General features: G+C 42.5%; 2 protein-coding genes across 2 annotated transcripts; both read left to right on the plus strand.

Annotated features, from left to right (window-relative positions):
- Window positions 1-3455: 3455 nt before the first annotated feature.
- On the plus strand, window positions 3456-4875 carry LOC306967561 (ribosyldihydronicotinamide dehydrogenase [quinone]-like; the record flags this gene model as incomplete). Its single annotated transcript, XM_079562643.1, has 6 exons — window positions 3456-3459; window positions 3548-3712; window positions 3789-3919; window positions 3981-4094; window positions 4392-4493; window positions 4563-4875. The coding sequence occupies 6 exons, from the start codon at window positions 3456-3458 to the stop codon at window positions 4857-4859; spliced, it is 813 nt and encodes a 270-aa protein (XP_079418769.1). The 3' UTR covers window positions 4860-4875.
- A 4451-nt stretch (window positions 4876-9326) lies between these two features.
- On the plus strand, window positions 9327-10528 carry LOC306967686 (NAD(P)H dehydrogenase [quinone] 1-like; the record flags this gene model as incomplete). The annotated part of the gene is made up of 5 exons (XM_079562792.1): window positions 9327-9381; window positions 9458-9588; window positions 9650-9763; window positions 10061-10162; window positions 10232-10528. The coding sequence occupies exons 1-5, from the start codon at window positions 9342-9344 to the stop codon at window positions 10526-10528; spliced, it is 684 nt and encodes a 227-aa protein (XP_079418918.1). The 5' UTR covers window positions 9327-9341.
- Window positions 10529-20299: the final 9771 nt, after the last annotated feature.

The raw sequence follows: 20299 nt of genomic DNA on the forward strand, positions 1-20299 counted from the left end.
CGGAGGAGCGAAGGGGCCGTGAAGGTTCATAAGGTAAAAGCAGTTCTGAAAGATAAGAAGGACCAAGACCATTAAGACATTTAAAAACCATTAAAAGTACTTTAAAATCGATCCTGAAACACACGGGGAGCCAATGCAGCGATTCTAAAACCGGTGTAATGTGGTCCTGCCTCCTGGTCTTCGTCAGGACACGAGCTGCTGAATTTTGTAAGAGTTGTAAACCTGAGATACTCTTTTTGGGAAGACCAGAAAGCAGGGCATTACAGTAGTCGATACGACTGGTGATAAAAGCATGCATTAGCGTCTCCGTGTTGGCCCGAGAGAGAATGGGGCGGACTCTGGCTATGTTCTTTAGATGGTAAAAACCTATCTTTGTGATATTTTTGATGTGTGGAATAAAAGTCAGCTCAGAGTCAAAGATCACGCCCAGGTTCTTCACCTGTGAGGAAGGATTAAAAGACAGTGACTGTAGTTTGGGTAAAAGTCTCTCTCTCTGGGCCTCAGGACCGATGACTAAAACTTCAGTTTTGTCCTGGTTAAGCTGGAGAAAGTTTTCTGCCATCCAGGATTTAATATCTAAAATGCAGTTAAAAAGTGCATCCATTGGCCTGGTGTCATCAGGAGACATGGAGATGTATAACTGTGTATCATCAGCATAACTGTGAAAGTTGACTCCATGTCTCCTGATGACATCACCAAGAGGGAGCATATACAGATTAAAAAGCACTGGGCCTAAAATCGAACCCTGGGGCACACCACATGTAATTTTATGGACCTTAGAGGAGAAGGTATCCACACTTACCATGAATGTCCTGTCTGTGAGGTAGGAAGTAAACCATTTGTGTGCAGCACCAGAGAGGCCGATGTGTTTTAAACGAGTTAAAAGAATAGTGTGGTCGACTGTATCAAAGGCAGCGCTAAGATCCAGAAGAACCAACACTGTCAACTTTTTAGAATCATAATTTAATCTAAAATCGTTTAAAATCTTTAAAAGGGCGGTCTCGGTGCTGTGGTTTACCCTAAAGCCAGACTGGAATTTCTCAAGGACATTATGTGCATTTATAAAATCACTAAGTTGGGTAAAAACAAGTTTTTCTAAAATTTTGCTTAAAAATGGTAAGTTGGATACCGGTCTAAAATTGTTAAAATCATTAAAATCCAAATTGCTCTTCTTCAACAGGGGCCTCACCACCGCCCCTTTAAAGGCAGCAGGGAAGACCCCCGTCTGAAGAGAGCAATTCATCATGTTTAAAAGCTCGTCTCTAAAAGATCCATAAAATGTTTTAAAAAACGGCGTTGGGGCCGGGTCTAAAAGACATGTGGTGGGCCTCACTGAGGAGAAAACTTTATCAAGCATCTCAGCATTAACCAGGACAAAACTGTCCAGTGTTTCCTCTGGAACAAGTAGACAATCAGATGTATTTAAAACCGTGTTTCTTTGGGTAGATAAAATATTACATCTGATAGTGTCTATCTTCCCCCTGAAGTGGTCTGCAAATGCCTCGCAAAGGGAATCTGATGGAGTTTCACGGAAAGCTTTAGGATTATGGTGAAGAAGGTTGTCGATGGTTGAAAAAAGAACCTTTGTATTATTTTTATTGTCCGATATGATTTTGGTGAAGTATGAATTTCTTGAGTTTCTAACTGTTTTATTGTATGTTTTCAACTGCTCTGTGTAAATTTGGTAATTGATTGTAATTTTATTTTTCCTCCATTTTCTTTCTAGTACCCTGCAATTTCTTTTTTGTTTTTTGAGGTCCTCATTTTTCCATGGGGGTGTGGGTTTGACTTGCATTTGTTTCAGTTTTAGAGGCGCGACCAGGTCAAGGGTGGATTGAAGCTTACTGTTAAAATCATCAACAATAAAATCACAGGGTGCAGGTAAAACCAAGGGGGGGTGTTTGTCTAAAATATCTTTAGAAGTTGCAGCCACTTCAGGGGTTAGATGGCGCTTCCCTACAGTTCTCAAGGAGGTCTCACGCTGGATAAAAGCGGTGATTTTAAAAAACACGCAGTAGTGGTCAGAGACAGCCAAGTCGACGACAGAGGACACACCAGTGGACAGGCCATACGTGATGACCAGGTCCAGGGTGTGTCCTCTGTCGTGAGTTGGCTGTGTGACATGCTGAGTAAAAGACATGTAATTAAGAATGTTTAAAAATTCATTTGAAAGAGGGTCTAAAATATTATCTACATGTAAATTAAAATCACCGGCTAAAATTATTCGCTCATAGGAGTTGTGTAAAATTGTTAAAAACTCTGAAAACTCATGAATAAAAAGTGAGCACTTTTTTGGGGGTCTGTAGATTGTGACACATAAAATTTCAGGGCTTCTAAAAACAATGGCACTGTATTCAAAGCTGGTAAAATCATCAAATAAAATCGGCTTGGCAGCAAGGGTTATCGAATTTACCAGAGCAGTGCCGCCTCCCTTTTTGCCACTCCTTGTAGAATAAGTGAAGTTAAAATTAGGTGGTGAGACCTCTTTGAGAACAACTGCAGCATCTGCACCCAGCCATGTTTCTGTTAAAAACAAACAGTCAAGTTTATGATCTAAAATCAGGTCATTCATAATAAAAGTCTTGTTCAGCAGAGAGCGGACATTAAAAAGTGCCATGTTTAAGGTGACTGAGGGATGACTAAGTGAATGGTTTAGTGGTGATGAGACTTTTGTTAACTGCTTAAGATTATTTGGGTTATGTTTTATGGATTGTACATATTTAGTCCGCTCTCTGCTGATAATGACAGGGATGGGTGAATTATGTACAGAAAGTCCGTTATAATATGAATTACAGCTCCTTTGACTGTCCCAAAACAAAGATCAAGATACTTGTAATGCCGAGTCGGCCAAGTGACATATTGAAAGAAGTGGCCAAGCCCTTTCCTGGGTTTACAGTGATTAAAGGCTCCCATCAAAAGAATTGGCGCATTTGGCACTCGTGCTTGAAGACTCTGCACTGTTTTGGTCAGAGTTTGTGTTGCGATGTCAGCGTCAGCCTGGAGTGTATATAAACCACAGTCACAAATATTTAAGGAAATTCCCTCAGCAACTAGAATGGCCGTAGAGACACCGCTAAACAGTGACAGTCAAGTTACATTGACAGTGACACTGTCTTTCTCCAAGCAAACAGGGAAAACTTTGCCTGGAAAGACGGAAGACAATTGTTTATCCTGTGATTAAAATACATAACAGCATGCAGCTGGCCTCCTGAATATAACATATATACATGTACAATATTGGCTGTAAAGCTGAATGTCATTCAAGATGGAGAAATGTCTTCCAGATATGAGCCCTCCAGTCAGCAGAGGTCCTCTTTTGTGCAAACTGATTGACTTGTGTGATTGACAGCACCTGTGTGAGTGGGCCTGAGCCAATTGGACGGCAGTATAAGAACAATGGAAGTTTGGCTCAGAATTAGCTGCTTCTTGGAGTTGTTGCTGCTGCTGTCTTTGAAATGGGTGAGCTTATGTTTGGATGATGTCGATATTACGTTATGCCTTTACTGTCCTGTTTGATCTCTTTAACATTTGTGTTTTTGACTTGCAGAGAAGAAAGTGCTGATCGTGTATGCCCACCAGAGCGCTGGCTCATTCAGCGCAGCTGCCAAAGAAGCTGCTGTGGAGGTTTTGAAGTCCAAAGACTGTTCTGTGAAAGTATCCGACTTGTATGCCATGAAGTTCAAAGCGACTGCTACAGCTGAAGACATCACTGGTGCGTTGAGACTCTCCCACAGGCTTAGGAAGTAGATTTCTTGGACTTGTGTGAAAAATGCATGTCACGTTTGCAGGTAAGGTGAAGAATCCTGAGCACTTCCGATATGCAGAGGAGACCAAACTGGCATGGGATGAAGGCAGGCTGAGTGCAGATATCACAGAAGAACAGCGCAAACTCCAAGGAGCAGATCTTGTCATATTTCAGGTAATGCACGGAGACAAGTTTAAGCACCACCTATTTGGACTGATAAACTTCTGCATTTCAGTTTCCCATGTACTGGTTCACTGTCCCTGCCATCCTGAAAGGCTGGTTTGACCGGGTGCTCACCCTGGGGTTTGCCTACACAAAGGAGAAGCGCTACAGCAATGGGATCTTCAAGGTAAACACTCCACGAGAGGAAAGATGACTGGATAAACCTTACCATTTTAAATGCAAATGGGTTGTACTAAATCTATAAAAACAAAACATTGGGCTAAATAAACTGAACAGAACACTGATGGTTCATAAAGCATGATGCTAGGATACAACTAACTTTTTCAACAGATTAAACTTAAATGTGTGACATTTTAGACCTTTCAGTAACAACTGAGTTTGGGGCAGTGCCTATAATGTGCAAAATATTAAAACCTACCATTGTAGACAAGATGTCAAGCTAACTTTTGTGTTCTACTTCCAGAAAACAAAAGCGGTTCTGTCCTTCACAACAGGGTCACAAGAGACCATGTTCAGTCCGACCGGCATCAATGGAGACATGAATGTTACACTGTGGCCTTTACAGGTTGTAAAGTCTGTCTGACCACTGACTAAACTCCGCACTTCAGAATTCATTTTGACTTTTATTTTCTAGAACGGGATCCTGCACTACTGTGGCTTCCAGGTGTTGGCGCCTCAGATTTTCTGGGCCCCAGCGGATGCCCCTCCAGAGAGTCGCAGTGCTATGCTGGCGGCCTGGAACACCCGACTGCAGGGTCTGCTGGATGAGAAGCCCCTCTTCTATGCCCCCATGGACTGCTTCGACTGTGAGAAGAGCTTCCAGCTCAAGCCTGAATCTGTAGAGAAATGTGCTAAAGAGTTTGGTCCGACAGCAGGCACCCATTGTGGGAAACCACTGCCGCCTAACAACCAGATGAAGGCTGGAGTGTGAATGTATTAATGCTGAATTTTTAATAAATTATCACCATTATACATGGATTTTCTTCATTCTGGACTTGCACCTCATTTACACATGTGGGTCTTCAGAATCAGACATATCCTTAGATTGTACATTTCTGGCTCAATTGACTGATATGACCATGGTCGTCCTTGCCTTGAGTTTCCAAATGGTGCACTTAAATCCAAGTCCATGCTTTCCTTTTGAAGGTTGTTTCTCAATCATACTGTCACTTTTTAGATGTCTTCCTTGTATGATTCCCTTCAGCCAATCCATTGAGAAAGTCTCGTCCTGCCTTCTGTGAGGCCCGCCTGCACAGCTGAGTGCAACACCTCCAGTCTGCGCGCAAAGCATTGAGCACCAGTCTGTTTTTTATTAAAAAGTAAAATGGAGTTGGCCTACAATATTTTACTGTGAATCATATTGCTGCACTGTTCCATGTGATAAAACATGAATTGAGTGGTTCCTTAACTAAACTGCCACCTTAGGGTTAATGATTTACATCCAAATCTTAAAGCATATTGACAGATCTTACAGCCTATATGCCAGTGTGATACCTAAATTGAAAGCCAAGACCTAGTTTTTAAAAATGTGTGAGATCTGCGTGAGTGAAGCACAATTTGTTACATTTGCCGTTCTATATCCTGATTAGGGTTAACTAACCCTAGCCCTTGATCGGGGGGACATCAGGTAACAGGTTAAAGACTTCTGCCATTCACCATAGCTTTGGAGTGCACTGCACATTGAACAAAGACTAATGGTTGACTTGTTTAGGGTAAAGTTGGTCTGGCATCATGATGGCTTTACATTGACCTACCGGTGTAATAATTGGTAACCGAGCAGTAGTTTCTAAAGTGGATGAAGCCAGCATGACTCACTGCACCCTTAGCATGTCCAAAACAGTAATCCGATGTCAATAATACAATCCAACGAGACCAAAGGTGCAGTTACCCTTTAGTGAGTAAATGAGACATGACAAAACAGACGAGATTACCAATAAGGGGCAGGAGAGGTCAAGAAACTGTTTGGCTCATGATGCCCCACAGTGAGCAGCGTCATAATATAGTGAGCCATTACCAAACAAAATGACAAAAACAAAATACCGAATACCAAAATTATGATTATTGATTATTATTACTTAACCAAAAAAATTTAAGAAATGTAAATTTGGCCAGAATAACCATTCGCCAAAAAACCTGAGAAATCACCAAAAAATGACCAAACACTGTTTGTGGCATAAACCAATCAGAACCAAAAAGTATTGAAACTATTGACAAAACAAAAATAGAATTTAGGCTCCTACACCGAGCTATACGATACATGGTAAACACTGTCAAAAATGACCTCAGAGGAGTTGCAGAAGGCATTGGTATGTCTAATTTTATTATTCTCCTTTAAATCCCTCAGTGACCAAACCATAAAAGGACGATTTGATACAAGAAGCAGATTTAACATGTTTGTTTTTTTGTTACGATTTCTTTTTTTCAAGTTGGAAAAGTCACTTCAGGTTCTGTAGGGGTTTGATCACGATTAAATTTGGGCAAATCAATATTTACAATTGTTATTTAAATGTAAGATATATGTGAATCATTGGAGCGAATTTAAATGAACTGGAGTAAGTGAAAGCTTACTGTAGCCAGGAGTGAAGCAATAGAAAAGTATAAAAGACACTCTGTTATTGAAACATGGACTAATAACATTTTAAGCACCTGATTTAAGCTCTTTACAAGGAACACTCTGAAGTGCTCACATTATTCTTTCTTGGATATGTGAATCATTATCTCCCCTGTTCTACTAGTCTCCATGCAGGGTTTCATTCTGCCTCTCAGTCTGGACACCATCTGTCAAAGGCCACAGACCTGACATCTGCACACACTATATTTTACATGTGATCTGTTATATTTTTAACATTGCTGAATATTTTGTTTGAAGTTTCTGGTTAGACATTGGAAAAGCCGTTTCCCATCAGAGAATATTTATATTTCACACATTTGGCCATTCAAGAAAGAAAGAAAGAAAGAAAAGAAAAAAAAAACATGATGAAGGGAAGGTATGTACAATAATAATAAAAAATGCTCAGTTATGTTTGTCCAAATATTTGGTCACCTGCTTTCTTTTCAAAATTCTAATTTATTTTTGCCTTTAATGCATTACCCACATTCGAAGCTTCTAAATCCTGGGATTTTACTCAACTGTCAAAACTTGGTCAAACAAAATAGGCACATACACACAAATACCAAACTTTAGATGCTGTGATGTTACAGTACAGGGGGAGGATGGGGTCAGAGTTCAGGAGCTCAATGGCTGTAGGAATAAAGTTGACATCCTCCTCTGAATACTACAGCCCACACACTCTCCGCCCCGATGGCAGCCACTCGGCATAGAGTGCATGAAGAGGAGATATTATCATGCTCCTGGTCACAGCACCGGTGAAGATTTTGACTGATCTATTAAAGGCTTCAGTGTGGATACTCAGCTGCCAAGAGATTAGCCAGTTTTCAGCTCACCATCTGTGACACAGTTGGTCAGTTTTCTCCAAAAAACCTACACACTTTGGCACTGCTTTCACAAATAAATGAACATAAATTCAGCACCAGTGACACTGTTTTTGCCTGTTTGTCCTTTCTCCCACTGGGTTTGGAGGTTTTTCCTTGCCGTGTGACAGGGTCTCAGGCTGTGGGCACGTTTTCCATCTGCAGCTGACTGTTTATTTAGACATTACATATATTTTAACATTACATTGGTTATTTGCTTCACTGTTGTAATGTTTTTTTAGTTTCACTTTTCATGTGCTCTTCCTTTTGGGTGCAAGTATTGCCATTGTCCCCATCAACACAAAGGAAACTCCAGCTGAACAAATGTTTCTCAAGTTTGTAGTTCTGCAGTAGCGACACTATAATGCATCTGAACAACAGCAACTAAAACAACTTGCAGTATTATTGATCATTTAAATCACACACTTGGCTGTTAACTCTGCAGCCATATACCTGCAGTTTCTACAACCAACCACGAGATGGCGCCGTTGGCCCTCCCTCCACAACAGTCAGCCTCTATAAGCCTTCTAATAAGGTGTCTGTGAGGTGATTGGCTGTGGTTTTGGATTTCGTGTCAAAACACGCCATAACACAAGAGCAGAGTGTCGTGTTACCCATATATCAGAGCAGTGCCTTCAAGAAAAACACACGATCCTGTTTTAGCAGCGAGGAGAGTGCAGCCTTAGGCCAGAGAGAGCACAATAAAAAATACACTGAAGCGTGGTCAGGGTGTGAACAACAGGAAAGCCACAAGAAATAAAACACTTAACCACAAAGACACACAACTCCTATGCAGATCTTACGCTTCAATACATTATTATTCATTCCTCTTTTCTGAAACTGAATGCCACAAATGAGTGCTTTTTATGCACACTAATATACAGCTGTTCTGCATTAGCCCTCTCTTCACAGAGGCTGCCGGACGTCCCAATTGATTTTGGTCTCAGATATGTACCAGCCAAGATCAGCTCATGTTTGTCTTTGATTTGCACTGCTGTTCTCTCCCTTTTCTTTTACAGGGCAGTGTTCGTGAGTGGGCCCAACCGCAGACAATGGTTTCTTACTGGTGGAAAGTACAGTGTAACACAAAGGGAAAACAGAGCTGGAGAAGCAGGAAAAGAGGGAGAGTAGCGCTCCGCCACATCTTCTTCATGTGGTTTGGAGACATGGTGCAATGGCACACTAGGGTAATGCAGGCAAAGAACCGCGCACATTGTAAAACCACACACTTGTCTCTTTTAATAAAAAAAAACTCTTTGTGAATTGATTCCTCACATTATTGTAAGATGAACTTTAAATTAAATGTAGCTACAATGCATAAATGTAACCCAAATGTAAATAAATGAATCCAAACCAGTTTTCTACTGCATGTGGGCAGTGACACTGTCTTTTCCCAGGCAGGGAAAGCAGCTGGAAGAAGGAAGACTATTGTGAGTTTATCCTGTGATTAAAATACATAACAGCATGCAGCTGGCCTCCTGAATATAACACATATACATGTACAATATTGGCTTTAAAGCTGAATGTCATTCAAGATGGAGAAATGTCTTCCAGATATGAGCCCTCCAGTCAGCAGAGGTCCTCTTTTGTGCAAACTGATTGACTTGTGTGATTGACAGCACCTGTGTGAGTGGGCCTGAGCCAATTGGACGGCAGTATAAGAACAATGGAAGTTTGGCTCAGAATTAGCTGCTTCTTGGAGTTGTTGCTGCTGCTGTCTTTGAAATGGGTGAGCTTATGTTTGGATGATGTCGATATTACGTTATGCCTTTACTGTCCTGTTTGATCTCTTTAACATTTGTGTTTTTGACTTGCAGAGAAGAAAGTGCTGATCGTGTATGCCCACCAGAGCGCTGGCTCATTCAGCGCAGCTGCCAAAGAAGCTGCTGTGGAGGTTTTGAAGTCCAAAGACTGTTCTGTGAAAGTATCCGACTTGTATGCCATGAAGTTCAAAGCGACTGCTACAGCTGAAGACATCACTGGTGCGTTGAGACTCTCCCACAGGCTTAGGAAGTAGATTTCTTGGACTTGTGTGAAAAATGCATGTCACGTTTGCAGGTAAGGTGAAGAATCCTGAGCACTTCCGATATGCAGAGGAGACCAAACTGGCATGGGATGAAGGCAGGCTGAGTGCAGATATCACAGAAGAACAGCGCAAACTCCAAGGAGCAGATCTTGTCATATTTCAGGTAATTCATGGAGACAAGTTTAAGCACCACCTATTTGGACTGATAAATTTCTGCATTTCAGTTTCCCATGTACTGGTTCACTGTCCCTGCCATCCTGAAAGGCTGGTTTGACCGGGTGCTCACCCTGGGGTTTGCCTACACAAAGGAGAAGCGCTACAGCAATGGGATCTTCAAGGTAAACACTCCACGAGAGGAAAGATGACTGGATAAACCTTACCATTTTAAATGCAAATGGGTTGTACTAAATCTATAAAAACAAAACATTGGGCTAAATAAACTGAACAGAACACTGATGGTTCATAAAGCATGACGCTAGGATACAACTAACTTTTTCAACAGATTAAACTAAAATGTGTGACATTTTAGACCTTTCAGTAACAACTGAGTTTGGGGCAGTGCCTATAATGTGCAAAATATTAAAACCTACCATTGTAGACAAGATGTCAAGCTAACTTGTGTTTTCTACTTCCAGAAAACAAAAGCGGTTCTGTCCTTCACAACAGGGTCACAAGAGACAATGTTCAGTCCGACCGGCATCAATGGAGACATGAATGTTACACTGTGGCCTTTACAGGTTGTAAAGTCTGTCTGACCACTGACTAAACTCCGCACTTCAGAATTCATTTTGACTTTTATTTTCTAGAACGGGATCCTGCACTACTGTGGCTTCCAGGTGTTGGCGCCTCAGATTTTCTGGGCCCCAGCGGATGCCCCTCCAGAGAGTCGTAGTGCTATGCTGGCGGCCTGGAACACCCGACTGCAGGGTCTGCTGGATGAGAAGCCCCTCTTCTATGCCCCCATGGACTGCTTCGACTGTGAGAAGAGCTTCCAGCTCAAGCCTGAATCTGTGGAGAAATGTGCTAAAGAGTTTGGTCCGACAGCAGGCACCCATTGTGGGAAACCACTGCCGCCTAACAACCAGATGAAGGCTGGAGTGTGAATGTATTAATGCAGAATTTTTAATAAATTATCGCAATTGTACATGGATTTTCTTTTAACACTCTGGACTTGCACCTCATTTACACATGTGGGTGTTCAGAATCAGACATATCCTCAGATTGTACATTTCTGGCTCCATTGACGTAACAAACGGATAAGACCATGTTAGTCCTTGCCTTGAGTTTCCGACTGGTGTACTTGTGCAAGTTTGCTTTAAGCTCACTGCATCAGAAGGGCTTCATTTTGGCCTCAATGCATGATCAGCCACATTTGAAGCTTCTAAATCCTGGGATTTTACTCAACGATCAACTTGGTCTCATTCTTTCCAGTCCATTTCAGAGACTATCAATCTTGGTCAAGCTTCTCCCCATTTTGCCCAATGGTTGTGCTTGGTAAACCAATGACTATCCTTTTGGCCTCTAAAGGTTTAGTGACTGAAGTAGTGCACTTTTCCCAGAGAAGCAGCTTTTGTTTGGGTATGGAGGAAATGAGATGGTGAGGGGGGGGTCACTTAAGGAAATGGATTATACTCTGATGTTCAGACTTTAGCAGTGGCATGAGGAGCTGAGGGCTGGGCATATTCTGCAGCTGAGGTTTCACAAGGTCAGAGTGTTTGAGTAAAGTCCAACTTCAAAGTCACCTGTCTGCTTTTCCCTTCACTCAGTCAAAAGCAATATGCTTGAATGGTTGAAAAAACAAACTCACCCCAAGACAGACCACACAACTGCATATACTTTACTATTTTATGGAAAATGTAAAATCAGATCCCCCTATTGCAAATGCTCAAACTAAGGACAATTGCTCCAAAAACACTACCTCTCCATACAATAAGCTGCCACTTACATTTGTATTGCGCATTACAAGCCTGAGAAGCACTAAACTTTTGTGCTAGACTTAAGTGTTGTCAGTACTCATTCACCTTCCACACTTGGCTACTATTATAGCCACATCTGCCCGCACCATCTCAACCACTACCAATCACTCACACACTACTTGCACACCGGCAAAGTGAGTGCAGTGACTTTCTCACAAGGACAGGTAAAGTTAGCACTAGTAAGAGTCCAGATTCAAACTACTGAGGTCAGTGCTCTAAAAACTGAGGCACAGTCTCCGTACCTAGATGTGAAAAGTCATTGAGAAACGATATTGCCAATATATTGTGATTTTCATAAGCCACTCAAAATCTATCCAAATAAATGTAGCGACTGCTAAAGTGGACATTGAAAATAAGGTGTGGATTACACAGCAAAAACACTGAAAACTAATGACAACTAATCACGACATGATTTCCTCATGGTATGTTGCGAGCTATTCCCACATAGGTATCAAAAATCCCAAGTATGTGTGCACTAATTAGGCCGACTATTTTCTCCTTTAGCCGTATAACTGACCTTTTAACTGTTTGCTTTTAGCCATGGGCGCTCCAGGGCACAGTCTGTTTATACATGTATGTCTCCACTGCTGTGGTTTCTAATTCGCTGTCCATCCTGCGCTCCCATTGTCCGTCTGGCCTTTCCCAGCCCGACCATTGAAGACCATTTTAACTGCATCAATGTGAGGAAGTGGGTACGCATTTGCCCTCGACGGAACAGAGGCGCCGGAAAACCATTCTGCAGTTCTTAAAGTTAAAATACATGGGGTTAGAAAATAGAAACACAAACAGAATAACACACAGGGGACATTTATAGTGGAGCTGTGAATAAAATATAATAAAATATTGTAGCTATGTTTTCTTGTAATCTGAAGAGAATTAGACCATGCTTCATGAACTGATATTAGAATAAGATGACACAGATGTATAACGTTTTGTACCTTTCTTACTGCATATGATTAGAATATGTGCCAGGCACAGACTACTGTATCTCGCCAGTGGCATCAAAAATCAAGACACCATGTACTGCATGTTCATTGTACACGCGAGATATCCTAAAAAAACGATCTGTGGACTTTGTCGAAGAAGAGAGGATGAGTGTACATTACAATGCCTTGCTGACTGCCTGTTTGCTTGAATTTCTGATTACTGTTGTCAATAAATTTGGCTTTAGACTGGTTACTGTTGACTCTCTTGGTTTGATTTTCAACTTCCACAGTTACTGACTGTAGATTGTGGTAATTTGACATAATAAATAGATAGATACTGCAGATACCAGTTTGCTTATTGGCCCAATCGCTCAACTGAAGATGCCATCTCCACTGCACTTCAAACAGCCCTCACTCACCTTGAAACAAAGGACTCCTACGTTAGAATGCTGTTTTTAGACTTTACACAAGCTGCTCCACCCGGGGATCAACACATTGCTGTGCAACTGACTGCTGGACTTTCTGATGGGGGCAAGTCCTCCAGAACCATCACACTGAACACGGGGGCTCCCCAAGGCTGTGTGCTGAGCCCCCTCCTGTTCACTCTGCTGACCCATGACTGTACTCCAAAGTACGACTCAAACCTCTTCATCAAGTTTGCAGACGACACAACAGTGGTGGGTCTCATCAGCAACAGAGACGAGTCAAACTTCAGGAGTGAGGTGAGCAGTCTGGCCATGTGGTGCACACAGAACAATCTCTCTCTAAATGTGGAGAAGACAAAAGAGATTGTTGTGGACTTTCGAAGAGTCCAGCATGCTCCTCTAACAATCAACGGTGCTGCAGTGGACAGGGTAACCAGCACTAAGTTCCTGGGTGTGCACATCACAGAGAACCTCTCCTGGACCATGCACACTACATCACTGGTCAAGAAAAGTCTCTACTTTCTCCGCAAGTTAAGAAGAGCCAGAATCCCAGCCGCCACTATGTACAACTTCTACAGAGGGACTATAGAGAGCATCCTGACCAGCTCCATCACTGTGTGGCACGGCGCCAGCACTGCCTCCTGCCGAAGATAGATAGATAGATAGACAGATAGATAGATAGATAGATAGATAGACAGATAGATAGATAGATAGATAGATAGATAGATAGATAGATAGATAGATAGATAGATAGACAGATGGATAGATAGATAGATAGATAGATAGATAGATAGATAGATAGATAGATAGATAGAGAGATAGAGAGATAGAGAGATAGAGAGATAGAGAGATAGAGAGATAGATAGTCCCTAACAGGCTCATGCACATATTCCAACATTTTTACAGCAAGCTCTTTCGTCAACTCTAAACTGACCCCTGCCCTCCATCTGAGATGTTGACAACTATTAAAGAAACTGAAACCAGCTTACTAAGTGCATCTACTTCAATTATCAAATATAGCAGCCTCGCTCTTCGCAACAGCACTGTAACACTACCTAAGTGACTGTGGCACAGTTTTCACCCACTTAATAGAGAATTGCCGTCTCAAACCTCACTCACGCCGTGGTGCATAGTTTGACCCGACTGTTTGGACTGTTTTGACTGGTCCATAAATGGATCCCTGTGTTTGCTCCAGATGTCAGCAGGTTAACAACAGGCCAACCATTACAGCCCAGGGACCCCAACCGAAAAGAAGCAGGGAAGAATGATGGCACGGCGTCACAGCTGAGGAACATGTCAAATTATTTACCCCACTTATCCCTCGGTGCCTTCATGAGCCACATTAAAAGTCAATCCATTAGCCGTCAGCTTGTCAAACTGCGCGTGTGTGGTGGTGGCGTGAGCGGGCCCATATGTGCCGGAGGAGTCAGGCATAATTTCTATCAAGATTGGCAGCAGGAAAAGCACTTGTAATGAGTAACTACCAGCATTTACCTTTGCATGGTTTGAGTGAACTTCCAAATGGCACCGCTCCCCCACTATCACAGTATGTCCATTGTAAGCTCGCTGTCATTATAGAAGCAAGGAATTCACGCTGACATGTGAGCACCCCCCAAACTCACCCATCACTGTCGCCTGTGAAAAACCACTGCATGGGACTAAACTCTACTCTGAGCAAAATTATGAGGAAACACATTGGAAATAACTCTGTCTGCCCTGATGAAGAACTGAGAAAGGTCGAAATGCATTGGTTATGACCAGTTAAAGAATAACAGACTTTTAACAAGTCAGTCGTGCTTCGGACCTTTACAAGTCAAGCACTTTCACCTCGAAGAGCAGCTGACTTGCACTCACTCACTCTCTTCACATACTAAATCGTGTCAGTATGTCATGAATTTGACATGAAAGTAGGGATGAGCCGAGATCTCGTGCCACGATAAAATTGCCATGTGATTTCTCATCACGGTGTAAAGTAATCTTGTGATGTTTTTTATCTACTTATTTATTTTTAATAAGCTGCAATGTTGATAGACCTACTTACTGCAGACTGATTAGAGGGCTTAAGTTCTCTTACTGTGTGTATTCAATATATGGATTGGCACTTAAAAAAGAACCATAACTGAGAAGTTTTCATGTTCAGGTGCCTTGGACTGCCGCGTCAGTGTTTAACATGTTACTTGTCGTCCCCCCTAATAAGAGGGATAGGGTAAGGGTTATGATTAGGGTTAGGAACGGCAAATGTAATTTAAGTTGTTTCACTCACAAAGATCTGACACATATTTTAGAACTCATCTGAGCTGTATCTCTCCGCAGTTCATCCAGAGTCATCATAGGCTACTTGGTAACAGCTCTGGTCAGTGCTGTCTTTGGTCGGTCAATAAGTTGAGGAGGCCGTTGGTAGGTTTGCAGTGATGCCAACCTACCATTTCAAATTTTTTAAGAGATGTTCAAAGCTTTGGAAATCTGTTTATACTAACCCAGCTTTATAATTCACAATAACTTTATCCCTGACCTGTCTGGTGTGTTCTTGGACTTCATGATGCTGTTTGCTCCCCAATAGTCTCTTAACATACCCCTGAGACCATCACAGAGCAGCTGTATTTGAACTCACATTAAATTACACACAGGTAGACTATAGTTAGTCATTAGGTCAACATGTGACCATTCAGAAATCTTCATGCAATTTCTGAAGGCAATTGGTTGCACTAAAAAGAAAGGGGGGCCGGCGGGGTGCGTCATTCACATAACATTTCAATTTAATATATTTATGTTTATGGTCCATAGCGTGGCGAAACATCAAAAAGTTAAAGGGGGCCGATACTTATGCAACCCACTCCAGTCAATACGCTTTGAGATCTGGATATGCATAATTCCAAAACTTAAACCTGCAGACTGGAGCCGCTGCAGATCCACACCCGCACCTCATTACTTTCTCTTTCATTTCGAGTCTCCGCTGTTGGAAGCTACGATTAAGCAGTAGTACGGGTCATCGTCTCTTTTGCGATTACACGTGGTTTCTAAATAAATGCTAATGAAGTTGTATAATTACATCAGAAAGTCTATCACCACCATTTCTCAGCATTTTGTAACGAAACAAAAAGCCTCGCCATCTTAGTCTTGACGTGAACGTAAAAGCACAAGAACAGTACTACTTGAAGGTTTTAGCTTGATTGATTTACTTCTGACAGCCAGAGCATTACAGTGCACAGCTAACAACAGATCTGTGCACCTGATGGAGCCGGTAAAGTGGATCATACTGAGAGGGATATTTGACAATAATCAAACTTTACCGGACAAAAGCTTTTACAAAAGCCTTGATAAAGCTGTTGAGTTCAGCCAACATTAGCATTGCTTTTGTTCCGTCCTTTATTTGGAGCCATTGTTATTAAAGGATTTTTATAGCCGTTTCAAATTTCTCAGAGCCCTCTCTTAAACAGCTGGTTTAAACTCGATAAAAAGCTCAGATTAGCGCAGCTGCAGAGGAACCGACCGCAAACAGCACCGTGCGGTCCTGAAGGCAGAAAACAGGCCTAAGAAAATAACAACAAACACTTCCTCCTTATGAAGTGCTGCAGGATGTGTCTTTCATGAGCTGCTCTCTTCATCCTCCACTCCATCCTTCTTTTGTTGGGCCTTATCCTCTCTCCAGTGTGAAACTTTCCACAATTACATTTTCACACATCGTTGGCTTGTTATGAGTTTGTGCTTGACCGATTGGGCAAATAGCACGTCGCACAGCAGGTGTAGGTGGGCGTTTAAGAAAATACTGTATCATAGTGCAATGTAAATTAGAATTAGTTGTATTTATCATTTGTATCCAATTAGCTGTGATTATATAACGCTTTAGATGTTAGAACATGTCAGACCTGCTTCTTTCAGTATTGTTTGACGATCTATTTTTGCAATTTATTCGAATCATTAATAGTACATTTCCGCACCTACAGCATCCTTTATACTGCATGTCACATCCCGATATTTTTAGTTACCAATGGCCTACTTCTCATTTGCAGATATGCATGTCGCCCAGTCTTAGATCCTGAAGACAATAACGAAGGCTAGAAAGCTGAAGGCTGCTAGAAACAAGGGTCGTGGTCAGGTCAAGAACTTAATTTGTATTTCTTTTCTTTAGATTAATGAGTTAATTGAAGATGTGTGTTGATGTTTTCAAAATTTATGAAAAACATACAGTACTACGGCCAAACACAGCTATTTACAAGCACAGAAATAACTTAAAACAAATGACGTGGTCTACGAAAGCAACCAAGTTCAGTCCAGGCCTCTGTCAGACACCTCCGTCACTCTGGCAGTGATAAAACCCAGAGAGGCCTGCAGTTTGCTACACAGAAAGTCTTGCACGGAAAGGTCTACTGCTGTGTTTGGATGAATGAGTGGACACGAGGCCTTGGCTGTGATCTATGGTGTGCCTGGCATCGATAGGCCGCCCTGACATGAAGAGGCTGTTTCTTATTTACAAGCAGCGGTGGAGTGGAGGCAGAGAGTGGGGTTTTTGCGGTTACGGGCGTCACGGTGACAGGGTTAACGCTGCACACGGCCATTATGGGAGTCCACGGAGCCTTAGTAATTAGAACCAGGTCTATACTATCTCCAACAGAGACGTCTGATGGAAGAAACACATGCTTCAAGGCAGTACATCCCGTCCCTCACTTTCTTCAGCCGTTGACATCATTCGTCTCTTCTTTGTCTTTCATGTCTCAAATTGTCATACAAAATCTTCAGAGTTCTCAAAAAACGTATCATTTTGTTGGAAACTACAAAACAAAATTTCAAAAGGAATAAAAAAGCAAGAACACAGTGCCTCGGTGAGTGTACCTGCCAAGACCATTGCTATAAGCTTCCATTCTTACTGCAAACAAGTACAATTGGTTAATGAGAGAAGGCTGAGGGACCCATGTCAAGTATATAGATAGAAATATAAATATAAAGGCGCTTCAGATACTTTCTACGCTCTCTTTCTTTTTTCCAGAAATCCCCTTTGCTAAATTGTTCTATATTGTTTTGTGAAACCTGGACATGAACGCTCCATGGGATTAATGGTCATTGCTGTCTGAAATCTGTACCACAGCAAAAGGCACACAACACAACACAGTATCTCATTTTTGTCCCTTTTGGTTTTCGCTCCACAGGCCGGATCAGGCGCTGACCCTCTTGGGGATAAACTTCAGTGGTCCGGACTAGATAAATGAGTACAGTACAGTGCCCCAGTCCACCCCGCTCCAGCCACACTCAGCTCAGCTCCATATGCCACATCCTGACTGTAATTCCCATGCAGTGCATATATGAGTGTGCACAGTCACAGACCTGTACAATGAATGGGAACCACCTGTGGCACACACTTCATGTCTCAGAGTCATTTCCCCTCGAACTTTGTGCTTCTGATGAATGGATCCGTGGTCAAAAGCTTGTGTGGCCACTCATTAAAATGACTCATCTTTTGTGTTTATGCGCTTTATTTATCTCATCAGCTTGTTTGACTGCTGTGGAGTTGTGTTTACATCCAATAAAACCGGTGGTGTTTGGGTTTCCCTTAGTGCTCATCCCCAAAAAGTCTGAACTGTAATGCCATGTTTGTCTCGGTTTCAGTGGCTTGTTTAGTTTTCCAAAACCACCGTCAAGACTTGAGCTTGTCCTCACGCACTTGCTGGGCAATGGGTGACGTATGGTGAAACTGCAGGCTTCTCCACAACACCGGCACATTCCAGCAAGAAAGGGAAAAAAAGCCCTCACGGTCCATTTTTCATGTAGCGTGACAAGACAATAGGGGTGAAAGTAAGCCACCTTATCTATGAACTGGATGTCAGTGGCATTTTGTAAGACGCACCATCCACGGCGCATGGATAGGATTACTGGTTTGGAGGTAGGTGCAGCTCGAGGCGGTCATAGACACCTCTTTATGGATCCCGTGGAGAGATTCTGTCATGCACTAATCCGTACTGGACACTGTCTGTCCCCCCGAGCGGAGCTTTTCTTCAACTATTCCTATAGCTTCTCTTGGCGTGATCCCGTTGACCTGTCTCATATTGTTAGACATGGTTTCTATGTGCCCGTGCAGGCATGAATACGGAATGGGGGAAGGGGTGAGGAGAAACCAATAGCAGCGTTGGGAAAACAAGAACTTGCTTTTAGTTTGAGTTACTGCGGCATGCACAGATGATGGACAAAGTCAATGGAGTGTGGCAGCCACAACCGGTCATGGTCAGCACCTGAGAATCAAGCACTGACAGATTAGAAGGTTGGGAAAGTAAGCTTGGCATCGCGACAAGAGAAATCCTCCATATTCTACAGTTAGGTTGGCGTTAAACTCGCTAATACGCGCCATTGCACATGACCCTGGTCTAAAATCTTAACAATTGCAAGACAAAACAACTGCTATAGCCCAAGTCCGCTTTTCCTCTGCACAGTGTTGCACATAAATCCCTCCTTTCATTTTCAATCTTTCGTTTTGTATAAGTGACGGGGTGTCGAAGCCCGGAATGTGATACTTTGCCGGTTCCTGACACGACACCTGCACAAACATATCCCGGAGAGGCACAGCGTATCACCTCATTACCTGCATTCACAATATCGGTGGTGAGAAGTGGCTCGGAAAGGCCGGACAATGGACAATCGACGTGCCAATCTCTCGCTTTTATATCGCTTTTCCATTTGCTCTGGCCTCCCGCATTATCGCAGGGTCCTCAATAGAATACTTGGCCTTTTTTTTTTTTTTTCTTTGCACAGCCTTTTCATCCGAGTGCGTAATTGGACACGAGCAAGAGATGGGATGAAAGATGAGAGAGGACAGGGTGCTGAGGAAGAGGAGGACCGCACGGGGGTTACTCTATTAGGGAGGTCGGCGGCTGATGCTGGAGATGTTTTGGTCCAAAGTGAATTGAGGTGAATGGACATTTGCACAAAAATAGCCCACGTCCGACCACGTCAGACCCCCCACAGCGAGGCTACAATGGAAACAAAATCATTAGGAATAACTCTTCCAACAATGTTTGCAGTGCATGTAGAAAGGCATGATCCTGGTTGAAGGCATTGTATAAAAATCATCAGTATTCCTTGTAGTAGTTTAAGTCATTATTTTGTTGATTGCTTTTACTTCTTTGTGAATTCTTGCAGAGTCGGACCACTTGTTTTCCTCAGCCTCAGCCACCCCCGCCACCTCTCACCTCGCTCTCGCTGACGTGTGCGCAGCCTTTTAGCAGCCGCCCTCGGATTTTTGCATCTCCTTATCCATTCATCGTGTTTATTCACAATCGAGACTGTGAGAAGAATGGCGCAGACAAAAAAATATCTTGATGTCTGCAATATGGAAGAATAAACGGCTCAAATCTCAGTCTGGGGAAATGTTTATCGCTCAGAGCCATTGTTACATGACGGATTGTGGCTTTGAGAAATGGTCATGATTATTTATGTCGCAAAACCTATCTACAATGCTCATGTTTAGTGACATTTGGCCACTATCATTGAATAAATGAGACAGTTCATTTGCATGCACTGTTAGATTCTGCCTGTAAACTGCTTCTGTGTCAATGCACAGG

This window comes from Gobius niger (assembly GCF_951799975.1).
Source record: "Gobius niger genome assembly, chromosome: 9".
Taxonomy (NCBI): Eukaryota; Metazoa; Chordata; class Actinopteri; order Gobiiformes; family Gobiidae; genus Gobius; species Gobius niger.